At 38.7% G+C, this 22,046-nt stretch overlaps 1 protein-coding gene across 16 annotated transcripts in view; it reads right to left on the reverse strand.

Moving 5' to 3' along the window:
* Positions 1-22,046, reverse strand: part of EBF3 (EBF transcription factor 3) — a 127,230-nt gene that overhangs the window by 40,018 nt on the left and 65,166 nt on the right. For 9 of the 16 annotated variants that reach the window (XM_072424060.1, XM_072424050.1, XM_072424058.1 and 6 more), the window contains exons 7-8: positions 8,485-8,566; positions 4,529-4,673 (exon numbers count right to left, since the gene is read on the reverse strand). In XM_072424060.1, the coding sequence (XP_072280161.1) occupies positions 4,529-4,673; positions 8,485-8,566 (227 nt within the window). The remainder of the gene's footprint in view (positions 1-4,528; positions 4,674-8,484; positions 8,567-22,046) is intronic. The other 7 variants (XM_072424062.1, XM_072424056.1, XM_072424057.1 and 4 more) reach the window with 1 other exon arrangement.

Below are 22,046 nucleotides of genomic sequence, written 5' to 3' on the forward strand. Positions count from 1 at the left end.
CTGGTTAATGTCATGTACCATAGGATACCTCCATACTGGAAGGTGGGGAGGGGGGGTAATTATTTATTTCTTTATTTCTTATTTATTAAGGTTGGTACCAGATATGTCTGGATTGCATATGACTATGTGTATGTGTGTGGCGAGAGCATACCTGTACAGCTCAATGTCTTGCAATATCAATACTTAGATGTGGACCAAGCAGCAGACTTGGATTATAGGTTGCTAAGAGTTACTGTCCACTGGTGTTCTAAATTATCTTTAATGTTTTCACTGCAAACAAGGTCCTAGTGTAATTAAATTGTACATGTACAGAGTTCTGGCAGGAAGGTGATCTGCTCCCTCCGTAGCTAATCAACATTACCATTGTTTAGCACTCCCCTGCTACAAGCCACCTTCCTTTGTTTGCTTTGAGGTTGGACCAATGGAGGTTCTATTTGCTCATTCCACGTGCATACCCCCGCTGCAGCAGAGGAGCAGAGCACACACTGAGAACCTGCCCTTAACTAGCGCTTGTTGACTTCATGCTAATAAGTTCATACAAATTTTCATTTCTGAGGCTTCCAAATGACATTTGCTTTTCTTAATTGCATGGAGAGCATTTGAAAAGGATCAGCTCTCTAAAGACTGACAAGTCTCCTCACTGGGAATGACCTTCATCAGCACTGCCAATTATGGCAAATAATTCTCAAAAAAAAAAAAAAATATTACAGTAAACAAATTTACTTTGGAAGTGAAAAAGGGGGTGAAAAAAAAGCCGTCTCTTTGGATCTATGGCAAGCACAAGGAGCTTCTTCTATCTAGCAGCTGGGGCCCAGTGAAAACACATATCTTCAAGGAATGTCTCGGGCTTGTGACTGGGAAACACAGAAGCCGCCTGAGCATGGACCTAATGCCAGCCTCCTCCCGCCTGTATTTGCATACATTTCAATGCACATATAGAGAAGGAACATGTGTTCAATGGGGACCATAGCAAAATGAATTACACACAAGGAGTGAGAGATTTAATGATATACGGCCACAATAAACTCAAACAGATGATAAAGAGTGGGCAGAAAACCAGCAGCAAAAGGCAAACATTTGTATCCCTTGTCTGTGTTTTAGGTGTTGGGAAAATAAAAAATGCAACCCACACACATGGATAACGACAGTGCTGGCTGATCAGAGACCCTTTCAGGGAATGCCACCAAGAGATCATTAAAATTCTAGAGCACCTAACCATTACCGGTGTGTTTTTGCTAATTAAGAAGGGAGTAGCTTTGATATCCTGTAGGTGTCGCCTGCTCGTTTGATGCTCATTAATTACCTTCAACAAGTAGATCTGTAATATTTTGTATATATGCTTCCATATTAAATAATGAGCAGTGAACTGTATTAACCAAAGTAGCCAGAAAACGGGGTGAAAAATGGCAAAGAAAAGTTGTAACAGACTATCAATAATTGGTCAGGGTATAACGTATGACCACTCCTGCGTACCAAAAATTCAACTATTATCTTTGTACCTATCACTATTGTTTCCAACATTTGGAGATTAATGAAACTAAGCTACGGTCCTTGCTAATAAAGGTCTGCTTTCATGAACTATCCAAACAGTACAACTATCCCATCTGCTTGTGCCCCATTATATTATTGACGCCCTGCAAAACATTTACTTTATTCCAGGAACAAGGTTTCTTTAATGTTTCCTAGTTTAAAGTTTGCTTCCGATCAGGTTTCCTAAACCCAAGTTTAAGTTAGTCCAATGGTCCAGTTTAACTTTATGCCGATTATTGGTTCAGCCTTAAAATAGGGTTATGTATGTCTGACCAATACTGGCATTGGCTATCCGTTACTCCCCATCACACTCCCAGTGCCCTACGGTATTTACCAAACCCAGCTAAAATATTTGTATCTACTGCTACATGCTACAAATGCATGCTAAATCAATTTTATTTATTAGAATATTCTTTCATTCAGATCAAGTATTTTATTAGTAAACATCTTCACGATAGTAGGTCTTGATTAATCATCCCGGGTCTCAAGAGTAATATCACAGAATTTGTCACCTTTTTCTGAATTCACAATATTGAGACACTCAAACAGGCCTAATCTTGCCTCATGAAGACTCCTTTGTTCTGCCTGCTAAAATGTCTTGTAATTGTGCTTAGGATGTCCAGATGGCTGGCAGATACTCCAGCTGATAGGATTATACCTTTTACCTCTCCTAGGGCCATCTGTTCTCTTTAACTCACTAAAACCCTGCAGCCTGGATTCAGTTGTCGTTATTGCATAAAACTAACTGCATTACAAGTACTTGGCATGCAAATCACTTCTGTGCTGCAGGCCTGGTGCTGCCACGATACAAGTTGCTTATGGTTTATACAGTTTAGTAAGTCATTTCTGGAAAAAGTGACAAGAAAAAAAAAAAACAATATTGTGAAATAACCCATTTTGCAATGCCAACGAAGGGTCTCTTTTTTTCTCTGTTCTTCATTTTTACTACTGCAATAATTTGCCATGCTATTGTGAAGACGGGAGATTTTCCATGGCAGCTGTCCACTGAAGCAGCAGGGGGAATTAGTCTACTTGGAAATGATTTGGGTTGGAGTGTATATGTACTGCTGGTGAACATTAGATTATTGGATAATGAGGTGTTAGCAGAAAGGAGATGCATGCAGGTACATATATAGAACATTAGCTGCACAAAAAAAAATGTTTTACAACATTTTCTAAAAAATCCCATGGAGACAGTAACAAGAATAAAAAAATATTGTACAAATATTGAAATGCCTGCTTTTATTATTTAAATTTATTTATTTATTGGTCTTGTTAACTTTTCTATTTTACGTGCTTTAAAAGTAGAAGCCACAGCTATGGATGGTGTTAAAGTAAATGACCAGTTTTGGGCTACCAGTAAAAAAATTCAGAAAAAATCTGCAGTGAGCTAAATATGAACCAAATCCAGCATAGCAATGGTTTCTTAAAAAATTCCAAATGTACAGGAAAATAGGAAATAAAAAACGCGCTTGTATGTCCTCACTTCTATCTATATAAAGTCGCCATTTACATATGCATTAAACAAAGAATAATGATTGTTGTCCTTCCTTCACATTTTGCGATTTTGCATTGGTGAGAGAAAAAAGATATTTGGTGGTCCTTTGGGGGTGGGAAGAGTTTTTACTTTTTATAAGACCACATGGCCATTTGAGCATCTTATTACAAAAGAAACAAGGAAAATATTTTTAGTATAATATATATAAATTTATATATATATATGATTTTTTTTTAAACCGTTTACAAAAATAAATACTTGTGTTTTGCTAAGATTATAATAGCTCATTAGAGGGAGGCAGAGCTTGGACCTCTCCCAACGCCTAGCACCATGGGTTTGAGCTGTTTTACTTGAACCTATAATGTTGCCAGTTCCTTCTCTCTAGGGATAGAGACGACTAGGGGAGAGGATCCAACCTTCTTAATTGTGAACCTCATTAGTGCTGGTTGCTAGGCAAAACATACACCTACCTTCAGCACATATGAAAGGGATAAACAATACGTCATAGACCATAATGACTTTTGTGCTCAGGGCAACCTCTAATTATTATATTTTGTTCTCTTTTGCCTTAGTCATTATTGCAGAAAAACAAATTAGTTTATTTTTGCGCTGCACAGCAGATTGTAAATTGTGCTCTTATTTTGATATCTAAATTATATTACACAGAACCGTGATTATCGGACGATTTTCCAGAGACAAATTTTACATCATTCTAATCATTTTTTTTCTAATACTTTGTCTACGCAGTGACTTGGCTGATCACCATTATTCTTAGGTTTTCAGGTTTGAAGCACACAAATCTTTCAGCTTGCTGGAAAACTAACAGATGGTATATTTTCCCCCCACTATAAAATGTTTGCAGTCAGTATTTCATTTTACAAATGTGGCGGGTTTAACAATGGTGCTTTTGTATTATTAGATACAAAGTCAACACAGGTCTAATAATAAAAAGATGAACCAAAACATCATCTAAAAAAGTGTTAAACAAATGCCATTTCATTACGGCAAAAAAAATTTGCTTGATTTCTCCTAGCAAATACTCTTCCATCTGCAGTACAAGGGTCCAGTGACAGGAAGTTGACCTCATTGTAAATTCCTTTGAGATTTGGTCATGTGTTTCTCAACCATTTATTAAGAATGTACCTCTTCTCTGTGGCCAGCAAAAGAAAATATCAAATTAAATGAAGCTGCAAAAAAAGCTGAAGCCAAAAGAAAATATACAAAAAAAAAAGAATTTGAAAAAAACTGAATGATTTGAGAGAAATGGGAAACGGGTTGGAAATTATTTGAGCTGAAAGTAAATGGAATAAAAATGACTGTTAGAATTTTTCCCCTTCAAGTCGGATCTTCAGTGTGCTAAAAATGATGACAACTCCATTTGTCTGTTGATCAATGAACTAAGGTGACAAAATAGATGTAATCGTGTAGTCAAAATAAAGTTTGATGTAGAAAAAAAAAAGCATTGCAAAGGAAAAAAAGGACATGTAAATGTGTGCCTACCATTTTCCAGATAAGAAGGAGCCGTACCTTCTGAGGGGTCAAGGCGGCGTGCCCGCCTTCCGTGTTTGGAATTGTTGTGTACAAACATGTTGTCTGAGACAGCCAACACATGGCCGTCCACATTGACTGTTGTTGATACAACAACCTGAAAGAGAAAAGAAAATATATGCTTAGAATGGGACCAACAATTAAAAAAATCACCATATTAAAGTCAAGAAAACAATCAAATATAAAACAAGATGCCTGAACATGAGTGAGACTTCAGCTGCTCTCTGTTCTCCTTACTGGAGGGGAAGCTGTATCGGAGGACCTAAACTGCAAGGATCTCCTTGCTTCGGATTCACTCTATGGATCTGTAACTTCTACAGTTCTCCTGTTTATGGTTTAATATCCCACTAATCTTCAGGGCTGCAGCTCTGATGAAAGTAAAATTTTAAAGTAGTGTCCATCACACTGAGACACAAAACAAAGCATGCCACGTTAGTAATGGGGAAAAGATCAACTGCAGGGAGACCACTGCTTGCCATGTTTATGTTCATCTTCCACAGTTGAGGTTCTCTATGATGCTCTTGGATCTAAAGACGAATTCTGGTCAGCACAAATGCTTACAAACATGTATGGTCTGCTGTGCAAAAATCTTTCTTTGAGCTAATGCAAGTTTGGAAAACCATTGTAGACCAGCAGCGGTTTTAACATAACTAGGTTGGGCAAGCAAAGCTTTGAACAAAGAATGAATGTTTAGTGCATTTTTATTATTTATCGAGAATCATTAGACACATTTCACCATTTGCGTGTGGGCCCCTTAGTCACGCAACCTCCATTTGATTGTAGACACATGCAAATCATCGGGATTGGACAAATATCATTTTTCAAATCCTCTTAGTGAGTAAAAGTGGCTAAGGAGAAGCTCTATGGGCTGGTATGTAGCTACATTTTGATGGCCTACCATACCAAATGAAACAGAGTTGGCCACATACAAATGCAGTTGGAAAGCCAGTTAGGCCCCAGTCACCGTTATCCAGATATATTGATGACTACGACTGTCCAGCTGTAATACCAATATGTAGGCAGCTTTTCTTCTACATTGAAAAATCAACAATTTTGAAACTATAAATCAGTGTCATTTGCTACTCATTTAATACAATTGAGATGTTTTTGGCCATCTTATAGCACACAAGTCAATGTGTATTTTCTTAAAAAACATAACATGGCTGGTATTAAGGATCCATTCTGTTCGCAGAATGTTCAAATTACTTCTTTATGAATGAACAAGGAAACTCTGCTACAAATCAAAACATTCCTGCCATGGAAAATGAATCTGAAGTCTTTCTATTACTGTCAAGACTTCTGTCAATTCGTTTACCAACTAATAATGATGTTTTTGCATATTAAAATCTTGAATAGGAAAATGAATAGTGAAAGTGTTTCCAGGCCCTGAAAAAAGTATCCATTCTCAAGTTCATTTGGATGGTGATTGACCTTGGTATGTCAATGGAATTTCCTTTTTTATTTGAGAGTGAAAGAGTTCTATTCTTGCTGGCCAGGTTCAGTGTGAGGCCATAGAATAAATGATGGATAGGGCCCTCTTATACTCCAGCTGCTGCAGAGCAGAGCACGCATTTACACATCGCAACCTTGTTAACAAATAACACCTCCAGTAACGACTTCATGACAGTCATCCTCCTTCTTCATAGAAGATCAGATCAGGTATGGAAATCTAGAGCTTTCCTTGAGGTTTCACCAGATGATGTTTTTGGGGCTCAGATAATCACAGGCAAGAAATTCTCTAAGACAATGGCGGTTCTATACATCATCTAAGTTGGTTTAGTTGAGTCAAAACATAATTGAGGATAAAATTGGGCTACCAGATTGACAAATCCTGATGATTGATCTTTCGTGTAACTCTGGGAAGAGCTTGTGGAAGCGCTAATGCAGAAGGTTAAATGTATAGAATAAAACATAAGTGACTGCAAAAATAAATGGCAAAAAAAGTTTAACAATTGTATAAAAAAAATTTGCACTTGCTAACAGCAAACACTCGAATTGCTTTATTTTAAGGCTACCATTTTTTTTTTTTGACCGAGAGGTCTACACATAATGTGTCGAAGCATGGCAAAATAAAAGAAAATGGTGTGAAAGAGCTGTTCACTAATAAGCTTTATTTATTTTATGTTTTTATCAACACCATGGGGAAAAGTGTCATAAAGATTACTTCTTCAGGGGGTGGGGGGGCCAGCCATATGTGCCTGTGATAGAGCCATGTGGCCCTCTCACACCAACAGTTAGCTGAGAGTATCAAGGGAACAAAGAAGGCGTACTGTCTATATTGTGTGTTCTCGTAGTAAATATCATGTGTCCTTAACCTGCTATTACCCTAACTCGGGGAGATCACTTTTACACCGGTTTGTAATCCACCATACAGCCCATTCAGTTAAAATCTGTTAAGTCCCTGGCCATGTGAATATTTTAAGATAAAGAATTTTACTTTGGTGCGTCTGACGCATCTAAACTTGTATCCGATTCCTACTTTTTCATGTTATGATATCCAAGTCTATGAATTTCTTTCACAGCTTGAAAACTGCTCAAAAGTGATTAAGAGTCAAAATTAAACACAAGAAAATACAATGGGTATGGGAGGGTTGTAAACCGAGCTGGAGATTTGAGAGAGGTCAGCATCCTCATTGCTATGTAGTTCTATTGAATAACAGACTGCCAAAGATCCAGGAAGACTGCTTTCCATAGTAAAGTGGACTGGGTGTTTTAGCTGCTGCTCCTTTCTGTATAAAACACATAGAAGGGGGGAATAAAAAGACATGGAGAAAACATGACTGTCTTTGCTGTGTCAATTTATATATAGGTCAGCCACCAGGGGAAAATAACAGATCAGCCGAAAAAAAATAAAAAGAGAAACTTGTTCGGCGTTAACTCCTTTCTTACCGGTATCCCTTAAATGCAACCTTCTGGCAGTCCCATACAGCACTTTTATGCTATAAATTTAGGACTAATTTCCTTTAAAAACCAAAAAAAAACATAAAAGCAGCGCTTTACAGCTGCAGTAATGGGCTGCTAACTAGCACTTCTGCTGCTGACCACAGAATCACGGGTGAGTGATGCTTCTTACAAGCATCAGTAAGACAAAGAGGAGACTTCTAGTCATCCCAGGCTTGACCTTCTGCTCTACGCACATGGATCAATATTACCAATGGCACTTGATGCTTAGATCCATGAGAAATAGAGGCTCGCTGGAGTGTGCTGAAGTGTGGTTTTTGTTTATTTTTTTTAAGATAAAGTCTTAACTGGGAGATGTATAAATTACAGCTTGGAAAACAAACAAGACGAAATGTAGCTGAATATCTAATAGGAGATGAAAAGAAATACATTTATATATTTAATTTACTTCTGGCTGATGCCTTTCAAAGCAAGGACGCAAAGAATGGAGAAGATCCTTAGAGTCGGTGGTTCCAAAGGACACACAGCATGATATAGGAATGGATTTTCCCAAATGCAGAGTGTTCTATACCTGTATATGGCATAACCCTATAAATAAATGCATTTATATAATAATTCATCTTGGTGGGCAAAGTAAAGCATGTATGTCAGAGAAATGTAGACTTTGGGATATGTATAAAGAAGCCGGAAGATATCATTGCGATAGGGTTGGTGAATGGGGCATAGGGAAAAAGTAAATGGGCCTTCTTTAGTGTTTTACATGGTAATGCAGCAATATATGGTCACTGTACAAAGTACCTGTATGGGTTCTAGCCCACAGGTTCTATGCAGATCCATCAAGGCTTCTACCTGGGCACGATCGTGGTTATATTGTGCTTCCATGGCCATTATATAGTCTGCCCATAGTACCCCATACATGATCAGCCATGTACCAGCAATTTTACATCTGATTGCCATGTGGTTGTATCATTACATTGCCAAAGCCCGACTGTATCCCTTCAGAGTACCTGGAATCTTCGCATATCTCTCGGGTTCCCTGCATTCTTCAGGCAGTTCTGATTACACTTGAGGAAAAACTTTAGGAAGAATCTATGAAAAAAAAGAGGGGAAAAACCTTTAATATAAATATGAGACAATCAAACAAAAAAACACAGAGGAAAAAAAATCATGATGTGGTTACATAAAAGACCAGTACATTCAAAATTGACATGGCTCTATTGACCCATTGCCACTGGATCCCAGGGATTGGGTTGGTTCACTTAGCAGAGAAAATGTTAAAATTTCAAGGTAATTTTCCTTTAGCTTTATACATGATTATATTGTTGGCTTGTACACTTCTAAAAGTTCATAAACTACTAGTGTATTTTACCAACTTATTCCCACAGCATAAGTTTAATATTTCAGTGGCTCTTTGATCATTTAGGACCCTTTAGAGTTCTAAAGACAAAATAAAAAAAACAAAATCCTGAGCACATCTGCCCTGACAATGGCACACAAACAGTCATATGCCATCAGCATACAGTAAGTCACTTGATATTCCACCCAGCAATTTCTCCTAACTACTAGCCTGCAATTACGCAGCCCACGTTGTGTTGTGAGGTAAATTAGGTGCACCTGCGGCCAGACTTCATTTGAACAGCATCAGAAAGAGAGAGAGAGAGGACCTAACAAGGTGAGGACGTGCCTCAAACTTATAGTCCTGTCAAGCAATTAGGTTCTCACTTCAGGGACATCCGCGCAGCGCAATTATGCCACACATTACAAGCGGGCTAATCTTCTGAACAAATGTCATGTCTGTGAGAAGCTAGCAAAAGCGGTTCATCTGCAAATGGCTCTGCTCTTAAGCCCTTACCTTATGCATGTAACAAGCTGCTGCGCCTTTCTGATTAAATCATTTTACTAGCGCTTAGCAGAAGAATGTGCAAATGTTCTCCACCACTTATCCAATCCAGAACTCGACATATGAACCTCTCTATGTATGAAAAGTACAGAGACTTTTACAAGTGCTTCAATGCAAACTTTGTTGAAAGACTGTTTACAGCTGCTCAATACATAGGCAGGCCCGAACACCTAAGACACAGGCCGCTGTCGTAGTCAAATATGGCGGTGCTAGGGGTGGCTGCTATGGCACGCAAAGGGCTAGAAGGCATAAATGAAATAATTGAGGATAACAAAGTAAGGTATAAATAAAGACCATAATAATGTGTATTCAGTTTACACAGCTACTATGGAAGCAATCTGTTGGCTGCACAGTTGTGTCCACATAGTTATAATTTAAATTGGTGACAGTAATGCCTATAAGGGAAGGTTGGGCAGTCCTGGTATGGTTGTTGGGTGCAACTGGAAAGTTTATTAATTCTGGGTTTCTATTATAAATAAGTGGTGGCAGGGACTATCCAATCCCCACCAAGCAATGGCTTCACAGCCTTATACCAATGCTTAAACATGAATGAGCAGTGTTTCTCCATGGAACTCTGGGTTCCTCTGGAGTTGCTAGGGTTTCCTTGAGCAATGAACAATTTGTGCATCTTAGGTCACTTTAAAGACACCAATACACCTTTTAAACTATCTGCAAAGGTGACATTCTTCCCATCGACCAACAATGTAAGAGTCATTCTTTACACAGATCACCATACTAATATACTTATATTTATAGAAGGGGTTCCCTGAAGATCTAAAATGTATTTAAAGGGTTCTACCAAGTAAGAAAGTTTGAGAAAGGTTGGACTAGAGGCATTCCTTAAGCTGCTCACATTAAGAGTCAATAAGATCAAGCACTTAAAGGCCAGAAAGCCAATGAACCCCATACTGATTTAGTTATGAATCCCCAAATTCCATTTTGCATTTAAAGAAAAAACTGAAGTAAGCCCCCTGGCAATGAAAGTGTTAATTGTAAGAGTTCTTTAGGCCATGGTTATTCATTGACTGGTAATTCCATTGTTGAGATACAAGTCTAACAGATTCGCTCATTCCAAGTCAAATGGTAATTCTCATCCTTTGCTCTATTACCCTTTAATTGGCTTTTTCTTAGAAAATATCTGACAAGCGCCTTTACATATCTCTTCCCCAGACCCCGGCACACAAAGGATTTAATGCTCTTGTTAGAGTGGGAGAGGAAGAAGAAAAAGCCTTGTGTCAGAAAATCTTTGGCTCTCTCACCAATAAAGTGTGTATTACTCCTAAACATGGATTTGTGACTCGGTGGAGGGGAGGCAATACAAATTCCAAGCTGTCATTAGTGCATTACACGTAATTGTGTACAGTATGTTTCCCTTTGCATCTGTTGGCCCATTATCAAAATGACCATTATGTATACTAATTCCCTGACCCTGTCTGTATTTCCCTAAAGAGTCATAATCTTTCACAGTAGGTAGAATAAATCAGCCTTGAAATACAGCTTTTATTTACTTCTGTCTCTGGGTCTCCCTGTAAGGAAGCATCTAAGGAAAAGCCTTCTTGAGGAAAGGAAAACTAGAGCAGGGAAGAGGATTCATATTTATTACTTATAACAAAATAGTTCTTTGTATTGGTTTAATAAATGGCTCGAATTATTGATTCATAGAGATTGGGAGTACAGAAATAAAATCATCCAATATGACTAAATGTGCAATTGGCTGGTTGGTATGGCTGGAAGTTCATGTAATGAGAGCTCAGAATAACATCAATTCCTTGCTACGGAGCCCCTGGATGTTGGGCAGGCTGCACCTATCCATTCTGCATGATCTTCCCCTTGTTTACATTTAGGAATTGTTCCTCTTAGCAGACTATATAAGCATATCATTGTTCGAGAGGCAGAAGCTGCCAATAATAAAATGGCAAGGTGGGACATGTGTCTTAATTCCCCGAGAGTGCAGAACCTCCGTTACAGGGTTCTCCTGGCTGCCATCTCAAAGTTTACAGAGCAGCCATGGTACAGATTGGTATTTCCTAAGAAGCTTTTGTATAAAACGTTGTTTCTGTGTATCCCGAGAGCTCACAGATAATGGCAACCATGAAACTTCAGAATACAGCTAATGCCTTTCATTGTTTCCAGTGTAACTGTACTACTAATACTCTCTAAAACCTCTTCTAAAATACATTTACACTCATTGTAAGGACTAAAGTTAAAATACAAGCTTCAGTGTGATCTAAAAAGCAGTACGAAAAATAGGGAAATGGTAAAATTACGAAATATTGCTCTTGGGTAAAATTCAATATCTGACAACCTTCAAATGCGTGAATTTATATCTGTCCCACAACCATGATATCAAGCAACAGCACAGCTCACAGAGAGAAACTTTCTTTCCAGTCTTAGATATGACATGATAAGGAGACCAAGGAACCATATAGTTAACCATGTTTACTTTCTACAAACATATCAGTTAGAGGAGTCGAATTCTATACTCTTTTTTTAATTATTTTTTTACAATACTGAAAAGAGGGCTTACCAAAAGGAAGGATCTAAAGGATTTGATAGAGGTACAATGTGCCTAGCCTGGGAGGTATGTTCAGTGTAGTAAAGAGAAAAGATGGAGGAAAGACAGGCTTTTATAGGCAAAACATGCAGTTGATTAAAAAATATGTATACTTTAATTAATGGTAATCATCATACTACAAAAACTAAACAGCTCTACTGCCCTCTACGTACACCTATTGCTAACATAGTTTTACTATGCTAGAGGTGGATAGTGAATTACAACGCGTGTTCTGCTGATATCAGTCTTCACTCGGGAAGTCTTCACTCCCGACGCGTTTTGCCCTACTAGGCTTCCTCAGGGGATTGGAAGACTGGATATTTGCTGATGCTTAACCATAGATAACATAGAAAACTGACCTCTGTTTACAGTGAAAAAAATAGGCTGGATAGGTAGTTTAAGCGTTTTGTATCCTGACCGTGATTCAGTTAAGGGCTTGCCAGTTTTCTAAAAGCTGATGAATGGACATCACTTTTATTTGAGAGGTTATACTATGCAACAACCTATTATTATAAGTGTTACGGTTTAGATTTCCTTTTACAGGTTACGGTAATCATGCTAGATCTGCCGTATATGTCAGTGTATTTACAATCGAGCTGTCATATATTCTTCACTGATTAATATTATACGCTCTCAGATAAATTAGTGTTCCAGTTTTGTGGTATTTAGATGTGTGAGAGAATATTCACTTTCAGGGCTTCTAGGTAGAATCGTTGTGGTATAGAGGTCAGGGCGAGCCAGGCAGCAGCCGTCCAAGCAGGACTTTTTCTTTTACAAAAAATTACATTTCTCTAAAATTACATTTTATTAATGGCCAGTTAAGATGCAACATTGGTTAAGTGTATCTTTTTTAAACTTTGTAGTTTAAACTCACTTCAAGTTTCAGGAAATCTTAACCATAGGATGAGGACCGGGTGGTTTTATCCTTTTATATCTCACAAAAAGTTTCGCTGTACATATAAAAAAAGTTCATAACTCCTATTTTACATAGGATGAATGAGGGCGCATACAGCACCATTATGCCTGTAACTCACACATGGAACCTGGAGGCCACTATTGCCCACCCAAAGTCGTTTCCAGTGCTTGACCCATTTCTGTGTATTTAAGCCATGAATTAGTTCATTTATATTTACTTTTATGAAGCCGATTATCCAAAGCTTCCCTATCGGATGAAAATCATTTTAATTGTAGTGTGAGGCTCCGGTGTAATATCCATTACATTATGAGCTGTTTAAATTCTACAAGGGTATTGTGTAAATTGGCCCTTTGCGAGCTGGGAAGCAATTACCACCAAACAGCTCTCTTTTAAACGGCTACAGAAGTTTGTGGTGTTGTTTAGGACAATCAGAAACAAAGGAGGCTGTTTAATTGTAATTTAATGGAATATCAAGAAGTCCGTGGCATTAGATGCTGGCAACGGAGAGAGAGAAAAAAAAAATTAACTGCAATTATGTTTGATTAAAGCTATCTTTCTCAATAATCTGCCATCCTGACAGGCCATGGGGCTCTAGTGGGTTCCAGGATGGCAAAAGGTGTTCGGCAATATTAAGACCAATAAATGAGATATTAGCATAGCTAATTACAGCACTGCAAAACCTGTAAAATGGACCTCTGTGTATTGTAATGTGTGAAATAATTGGCTAAGGCCATTATCAATTACATAAGGAATGAATTTGGGATGTCAGTGAAAGGCTGATGGGATGCATTTTGCTTGACACAGCTAGTTCTCCCTTATGCCTTTATGTAACAAAAGGTCTTATCAGTTCTCTATCAAACAGCTAAAACTTCACGTAGGCGCCAAGCTGCTGATGGAATGATCTGGGCAACGAGCAGCGGATAATTAGTACAGCTACCTCTTCTTGCCTTTCTCACCTCGCCCAAGCCTTTGGTGCTAACAGTTTTGTTTCCTTAGCTCATAATGAACAATGTTCAAGGGTTGGTAAGTCACATGGGTGTATGGTAATCTCCATCAAGACATCCAAAAAGAGCATATAGGGCTTAATTTAAGGGTAGCCTGACTATAATATTTTTTATAAATGCCCCCCCAAAGCTAAGATCAATCTGTAGCACCTGTTTACTGGTATTTGTCATGTCCAAGCTCTGCACTTTACTGAAGTTTGAATTTTGGAGATGCCTTGTTAGCCTAATGTTCCTGCAGTAAAGCCAAGGACCCAACTAAAGCCATGGAAGACCAAGAGGTTACTACAGGGCCAAGAAGCACAATTGTGTGGCTACATTTATTTATGTATGTGGCCATTTATGTATGTTTTTTTTGGCTAAAGTTTGGGGACCACTATGCCATTGCTATTGGGACTATTAGTATTCTTACTAATTCTTACTATGAAGCTATGAAGGGGTCCCCGTAACTCAATGGTAAACCCCTTTGGCTAACAGATCCCTATATCTTCTGCTTTTATACTTATTGTTGAAACTAAAAGGCATTTAGAGCCTAACCAAGTGCAAACACTGCCATTAGCATTATTGAAAATATGATTTCTTGACATGGAGGGGTTAAAGGAAGCCTGTTAAAAGATTTTCCAGTGATTGAGAAGAGAGTGAGCACTCTTCTGCTTCCAAGCAGTCTCCCCTAATTACTGGTAAGTCATTGAGAGCCGAGGGCCACAGCTGTGTGCTGTGTGTGAGCCAGGCCATCAGTCGCTCTGAGTATTGATTACTGAGCAATTCTAGCTGATCGGGTCCTGGAGCTTCACAGACAATGCGCTTTCCTCACAAAACCTGTAATGAGCAGTTCCTATACAAGGATACATTCTGCTGACACCAGATCTCTGCACTAAGATAGTATACAGGTCAATACATATTGGATTTCCAAAATGCTAGGGTCTTAATGTCAGGGCCCCCTCTCTTTTCTTTCCCACTTCTGCCATTAGCTATTATATAAGTTCACATGCTTTAAAAAAAATCTACTCCATTAGTTTGATTTATACTTCAAATATCCCATGACAAATTGCCTTAACACCAGACTTATTAAATTCTTGTACGTTTCAAGTTATGGGCCTCATATACTTGTAACTTATGCATGACGTCATCATGGAAAGTGCATGGTGTAAGGGCTATTGAATTTTACAGCTGGAACCAGATGTCTGTCTGAGTACTTTATCTCCTAAAGGAGAACTCTGCTATGCATTATTCACATCCTAATGACTTTTAAACATAACAAAAAGAACCCTCTCTGATCACCTAAATAATATTTGAGTATATTGTTATGTCGATAGCCATGATATTTTATTACACTTCTGGCCTTAATCAGAAAGCCTGTGCAGATAATATCTTGCTAATATTCATGGAGAAATGTGGTAACCTCTCCACACAATGCAGATTGATCCATCTCTTCCCCCACCCACTTCCTGTATTTACAGGAAGTCGCCATGATGTGCTCCGATCTCCAGAAGTCCTGCTGCAGCTCACAATTGGGGAAAGCAATCCCTGATACCTGGATATACTATAAACCTTAGAGCTGCTCTTTATTCTCACTGCAATATTTCCAGCCAAGACAAAAGGATAAAATAATCACAAATACGAATGTAAAGGAAAAAGGAAACCAAGCTACTGTAAAATAGCAGGATTTAAATGTTGCCATCCCAGCGGTGCCCTCGCTAACCACCATGTAAATGTGGATGTTGGCGGATTTGAGAATATACATGACTTGACTCGCAGTTCAACAATTACGGGCCTTTATCGCGGGGCTCCCACTCCACTGTAGCGGATTTTATCTCCAGTGGACTGCAGCTATTTTCCTTCCCTCCGCTGTAGTAACCACACCGCATTAACAATATTTGTACTACAATCGCCAAGGGACTCACTTCCCAGATTCTATCACTTCTTTATCTCCTGACAAATACCTTACTATTGAACATTATTAGGTTTAGAAAATTAACCCCTTGCCAACCACAGTGCAGTCGTCAGAGTTAGAACCTTATCGCTTATCCCACCCCCCTTTTCTTCCTCTCCTATAATGGTTTCCTCCCCCCTCCTCGCTTTTCATCACTGCTCCAGCCGCTGCTGTCAAGGGGCATTTATAGATACCATGATCTTGTACTTTGCAATGATTCTCATTACAACGATGCCAAACAGATCTGATGGGATTTAATAACTTTTTTGACCCAGTTCAATATGTTGCTCAGTGCACAGGCATGCCGTTAGGCATTGCTGTGCTGGACCGTGGTTGAAATATTGATACTGTAATTGAAAACAAGGGCAACATAAAAGTTGATAAACAAAAATGAATGCATCTGATGAAAAAAGAATTTAGGAGAAAAAGGGACAAATATTTGCTGGACACCTGTCAAATTCAGTTTATGTATATCTTTCTATCCTATGGAAATATTCTGAATCCCAGGGCCATCACCATCTGTGGCTTCACATAGATCCACAGATATAAATTGGGCCTATAATACCAAAGGGTCTAAAATGGCCAGCTCACTATAATCTGGTATTTTATTTATCATCTGCTAGCGTGTGTTGGCCCCACCAGTGAGCTTTTCCAAAGGTCCTGCAGGTAACCTGGGAATTTTTCTGAGAAAGGCAGTTATGTGAATAAACTTTTTCATTGTCGGGATTTACAATTGGGCACAGCAGGCACATGGCTTTAGACAACAGAAGCATAGTGTCAGCCTTTAACTGTATCATTATTGAATAAACATCTTTTTTATCCCCATCATCAATGGAAATAGAAAAAGAAAATACAAACTGAACCATGCGAGTGCTCTGAACCTTTTAAAAAGGAAAAATAAAAAATAAAAGTTACCAAAATGCCCTGTAAAAAAGCTGATTTTCTGCAGTTATTTTTTATAAGCCACATTTCTTTTTATCTGTCAGTGTTCCGGTTATGTCCTCCCTACCCAAGCCTGCTGTGATGGTTTTCATAAGGTTGTCCGTTTTAAAAAGCAGAAAAAGACATGTTAAGAGTGCAGTATTTACACAAAGGTTCACTTTTCAAGGGCCAATATTTCCTGTGCCCCCCGCCCCCATCCTTACCTATTCCTCCATTTCTAATGGTTAGTATGGAACTGACACAATTTCCCCAGCAGATCCCTCGCCCTGTCAATCAGCCTGTATTTTGTCTTTCACTGTGGGCTCATTAAAACCTCTTTCTCACTCCCTCTGGACTCTACTCTATTTGCCAGCTCTGATCACATAGTTCCTTCTCTAAGAAAAATGCCAGCATCACTTGCCTCACATCAAATGCTGCGCTAGGAACTTGTTGCCAGCTCTGAGGGAGTTTTATTTTATTTTTTTTTTCTCATTTCTGTACAAGCTATGGAGAAATTAGGGAGATCATGTACAAACTGCTGGGAGGAAATGCTGCTAAAGCAAACCTGTCAAAGACCCATTTACTGTAATAGTTGCAGCCACACAATTTAGCTGAAGCCTGCCATGGACAGCTCTCCTAAAGTTGGCCCAACATGTGCAAATTTGGTAGAGCCATTAACATTTCCATTGCATTTTTTGTAAAATTCACGAAGAAATGGAAGACATAGAATGGTGGATTTAGATAGACCACCGGAATATGGGACTGAATTTGCCCCAATCAGACACGTTGGAAGAATCTGATCCCTTTAAATGTAGCTTGACTTCTTTCTGGAGGTTATTACAACTCATTGGGGGTAATTAGCCTTGGTTTAAAAGCCATGCTGGTGATTCCTAGTTGCTCGAATGTGGTAGATATGACTCAAAAATTGCTATGTAACATCACAGCTAATGTAGTCAATCCCATTCCCCAAACAATTCCAGAAATACATGCATTTTATAAAATAGTACATTTGTTCATATAGAATGTTGTTTGCAAGGGTTCACAAACCCCACCAAAACTCGTTCTTCTATAGTCAAAAGAAGGCTGAATTCTTCCATCGCATTACCGGTTTTTACCTCCCATGTTCATCCCCAACACAAAAACCTAATTTTAAAGCCTTAACAAAAAAAATATTGCTGATCTTGCAGGTTGCAGCAAGCATGCATGCATGCGCTCATAAGACTTGAAAGCAAAGGATTTTTTTTTTTCTTTGACGGCCTCTACATCCTTTTAGATCCTGATTAAAAACTTATTAAAACATTATAAATGATTAATGTGAGCACAGCTCTGAGTGGCAATTATTAGTTTTAATGCAGGTAATGCAGCTTAATGAGGGGGGCACATGTGTGCAAAGCTTTAACTTCATTACTCCTGCGTGTCAACAAATAGAAGAAAAATGTGCAGCCCAACATCCATTACTGGGAGCAGCACTAAGCTCCCCTCTGTACCTCCCCTGCTGGATGAGCCAACAGTCATAAATTAATCCTCTCTCTTCAGCCTCATACCAGGCCGAGGTGTTAAAGTTGCAATAAACTTTTTTTTTCTAAACCACATGTGGGAAAGTATAATACATTATTCTATGAAAAGGACAATATTTTAACAATATATAAGAACACTGCTACAACATGACAACAGCAGAAAGAGTTCAAAACTTTAAGTTGTTTGTTAACACTTTTTGGAAAAGAAGTTTATTCTTTTTTCTTTTTCAAAATAGCTGAATCATTTTTCAGAAGCGGAAAACAAACCGTCATTGTACCTCTGAGCTGCTTGGAATATTTTTACACGGACGAAGCTCTAACATTTGGATCTGAATAACATAATAAGGAAATACCAGTCAGCGCCTCTCTAAATTGGTGCGCTGGAAGATAAGCACATGTTGGAATGGGAGCAAACTGTGAATAGAGGCATTTAGGAGATTGTGGGCCCTCCTCGCACTCCCGACTCCACATCTGCAAAGAGGACCAGCACCTCCTAAATGATGCGATAAACTTATGCTCACTTGTTATCATTGTTTCTCTTGGCATTCCCTCTGTAGGTATTCTTGCTGGAGGCGGACATTCAAAAATGTGTTTTATGCTTGCAAGACTTTAGGTTCAGCTAAATTTATTTTCAACTTGTTTAAAAGAAGAACTGTTAAGAAACTGAAACCCGTAAGACGCACTACCTCTGTGCCATCCTTTACTGGGCCTGCTGCTACCAAATGTCTCCTCAACCACAAAGTTCCCAAGCTGTAGGCTCATGATTCATTCTCCATATGGAGCGTTGGTTATAGATTTATCACCAACTGACCAGTAATTTTCACAAGATTTTATGTGGAACCTAAATACTAAAGGCTGGAAGAACGTAAATCATTCTATATGGTGGGCCAGAGTAAAATGTCAACATTCATGCCATGCCTTTTGTACTAAGATTTACTGGTATGCTGTTTTACAGGCAGCAATGTGTGCAGAAATCTTTGCCTAGGTGTCCAAAATGATAGGATACATAACAAAAATGGTGTCCTCATTCGAGTGGGGTCCATGACCAAGCTGTTTTGCAACAGGGAAAAGTGGGATCTGGCTGTGCAGTCTCATAGGGGTAAGTAAATCCTAAAACCGGTACATATATACACATATTGATTGGGTATTTAGCTGTTTTTTATTTGCTTTAATTACACCCATAGTGATTTCATCTTTGTAACACTTTCAACATATGCTCCCACCAGTTTTTATGACATTTGTGGATCTTTGATTTGCAATAAGCACCGTGACTTCCCGGCTGGAGGAATCGCCTCCACCATCAATGTGCACATGGCCCTATGCTGGCTCTCTTCTCCTCCTTCTGACAAGTATCTTGATCCAGAGTGATCTATACCATCCGTTTGAAGAGTATTTCAGGGCTATTTGCATCATTTTAGGCCTAATGTATAATATATAGCACTAAAGTGAGCCCAACTACTGTCTCGTTACCAAGCATGAAAAAGTGAGGGCAATGAAGACGCATTAGTCCTCTCAAGCACAACGGCTGTAATGCAAGCGGGGAAGGTTGCTTGTCGGAGTTAAGAGATAACCTTTCTGCCTCACTAAGACAATGGAAGAGTAAAGAAAATGTCAAATCAAGAAACGGTGGATTTAAAGATGAGGCAGCCTGGAATGACGCCTGTGCCATATTTTGTGAAACTCTAAGGCTATTGGCAGCAGAGATCCCTGTCTCTGATTCATCTAAGGCCGTATGGCAAAGCTTTGTCAGTCTGTGCGAGGTATAAATAATTCAGGGTGAGAGATGGCAATTACAGGGCCCTGCACAACCAAAATGAATATTTTATGAAGACTAAAACTGCTTTGGAATGAATCATACACATGCAGTCACACACACACACACTCACACACATATACACAGCTTGTGTGCTCATACATGTCAACACAAAGAATACAAAGCAAAACATTTTTATATATGTCCTTAAGAGGTATTTACTATTGTTAGATTTGTTTCTCACTGATGAATAATGTTGGGTCAAAAAATAAAAAGTTAAAGGTCTTTGGCCTTAAAGCTTTTTTTCTTTTTAGCAGACTGAAATAAACAAACACCTTCCATGTCACTGCCAATGCGAAAGCTAACAAAGCATCAGTTGGCATCACGGATGAATCTACAACCATCAAGTTTTCCCTCAACAGAAGGACATGACCTGTAGGAAAAAGCCAGGTATTGGGGCTAAGTTCAGATTTTTTAATTCTTGTGCATTAGTCCACCTTTCTCTTTATAGGGCCACCATTGTGAGCCACAGTTGTCAACAGAGAATCTTAGGAGGTCAACTCTAGATCAGGAAGGCTGGTCCACAATATATATAACTGTATTAGGAACACCCAAGCAATCAACGATCTTAGAGTAGAAAATTTTCTATTCAGTTATACCTCTAATAAAATAATCAGACTTCTTAAATCATCACCACATAAAACAAATTTTAAGTCTCCGGTAACAGGTGTATCTTTAGAACTGTCTACAGAGAGCAGTATTTATTTTTGCCCCGGTGAATGCAGCTATGGTAAAAGCTAAACAACATCTGTGTACGTTGTCCCACAAAAGGCCTTTTTAATTGTAAATTGTTTTGGTTGCAGTTTTGTAAACAAGCCTAAAACCATGCGGTTGGTTATTTGTAAATCACACAGGAATATCGTGGCATGCTGTGTTGTGACGGGAACCTTTCCATGATAGAAGTAAGCTAGGTCCAGCAATTTCACGGAGCACTACAGCCTACAACAAGAAGGGTTTTCTGTCCTACATCCCTTGCAAAAATGCCTTCTGTGGGCTTCAGACACAAAAAATATCATTGTTCCGTAAACCTGCAGATGTAAAAGAACCTTGCTGAATGGGTATTGTGTTTGCGCAGTTAATGATACCTGGGCTATTGTGAGACAGAAGGAGGTCAGCTCTGTGACATCACAAGAGCACAAGACACTCTCTGTGCACAGCTCCAAAGCACATTTTCCCATCGCCAGGAAAAAAAAAAAAAAAAAAAACATCACGGCGTACCTCAAACTAGTTTTTTAGTTAAATCCAACTGGCAGCCATTGTTTACGAAAACAAGGCTATTAGGTATATTAATAATTTGATAAATAGAGATATGCCTTCAATTATTCATGAGCAACATTTGGCAAGAGTAAAATTACATGCATGGGGAAGGTTTATAAACCTGCTAATTATGAATTAAGCATGCAAGAGGAACGGCTAACCCTGAAATTAAAATATTTTATGATTCCACAATTACAAATAAATAGAGGGGTTTTTTTGTTAAACAGACGCCCCAGCGTAAAAAAGGGAATGAGGCTTTGTACGTTCACAGATGGCAGATTATATATCTGGAATATAAACCCTGCAGCGTGCAATAGATGGAAAAGTAGCATCACTAAGGGAGCAATGTGAAGGGTTAAAGCAAATATGCAAGTATACCCCTTATAATTTACTTTTAATTGACTGCCAAGTCATAAAAAAACTCTTCTTTCTGGGTTGCCACGGGCTTCTTTACATTTGGGCAGGTGAAAGATTGTGTATTTGTCTATGCATGTAGCCATTTGTCTTAAGTTTCCTTTTGACAATCAAACCTAAGGTAATCACAAACCTTAAAGACCAATGGGCATGTTTAGGAGGTGCAACCATGGCTGACTTTTAAATGAAAGTCATAATTTGTTCTAGTTTGCTACGTTCTTGCATCTATGGGCTGTCTTGACATTGAATGAAAGTACAGACAACAGGGTAGATTGTACTTTTCCATCCAACTGATGAGAAGGTTCACAAGTTGTCATCCAATGTACGAATTGTTATTATGTAT

This window comes from Pyxicephalus adspersus, chromosome 10 (assembly GCF_032062135.1).
Source record: "Pyxicephalus adspersus chromosome 10, UCB_Pads_2.0, whole genome shotgun sequence".
NCBI lineage: Eukaryota > Metazoa > Chordata > Amphibia > Anura > Pyxicephalidae > Pyxicephalus > Pyxicephalus adspersus.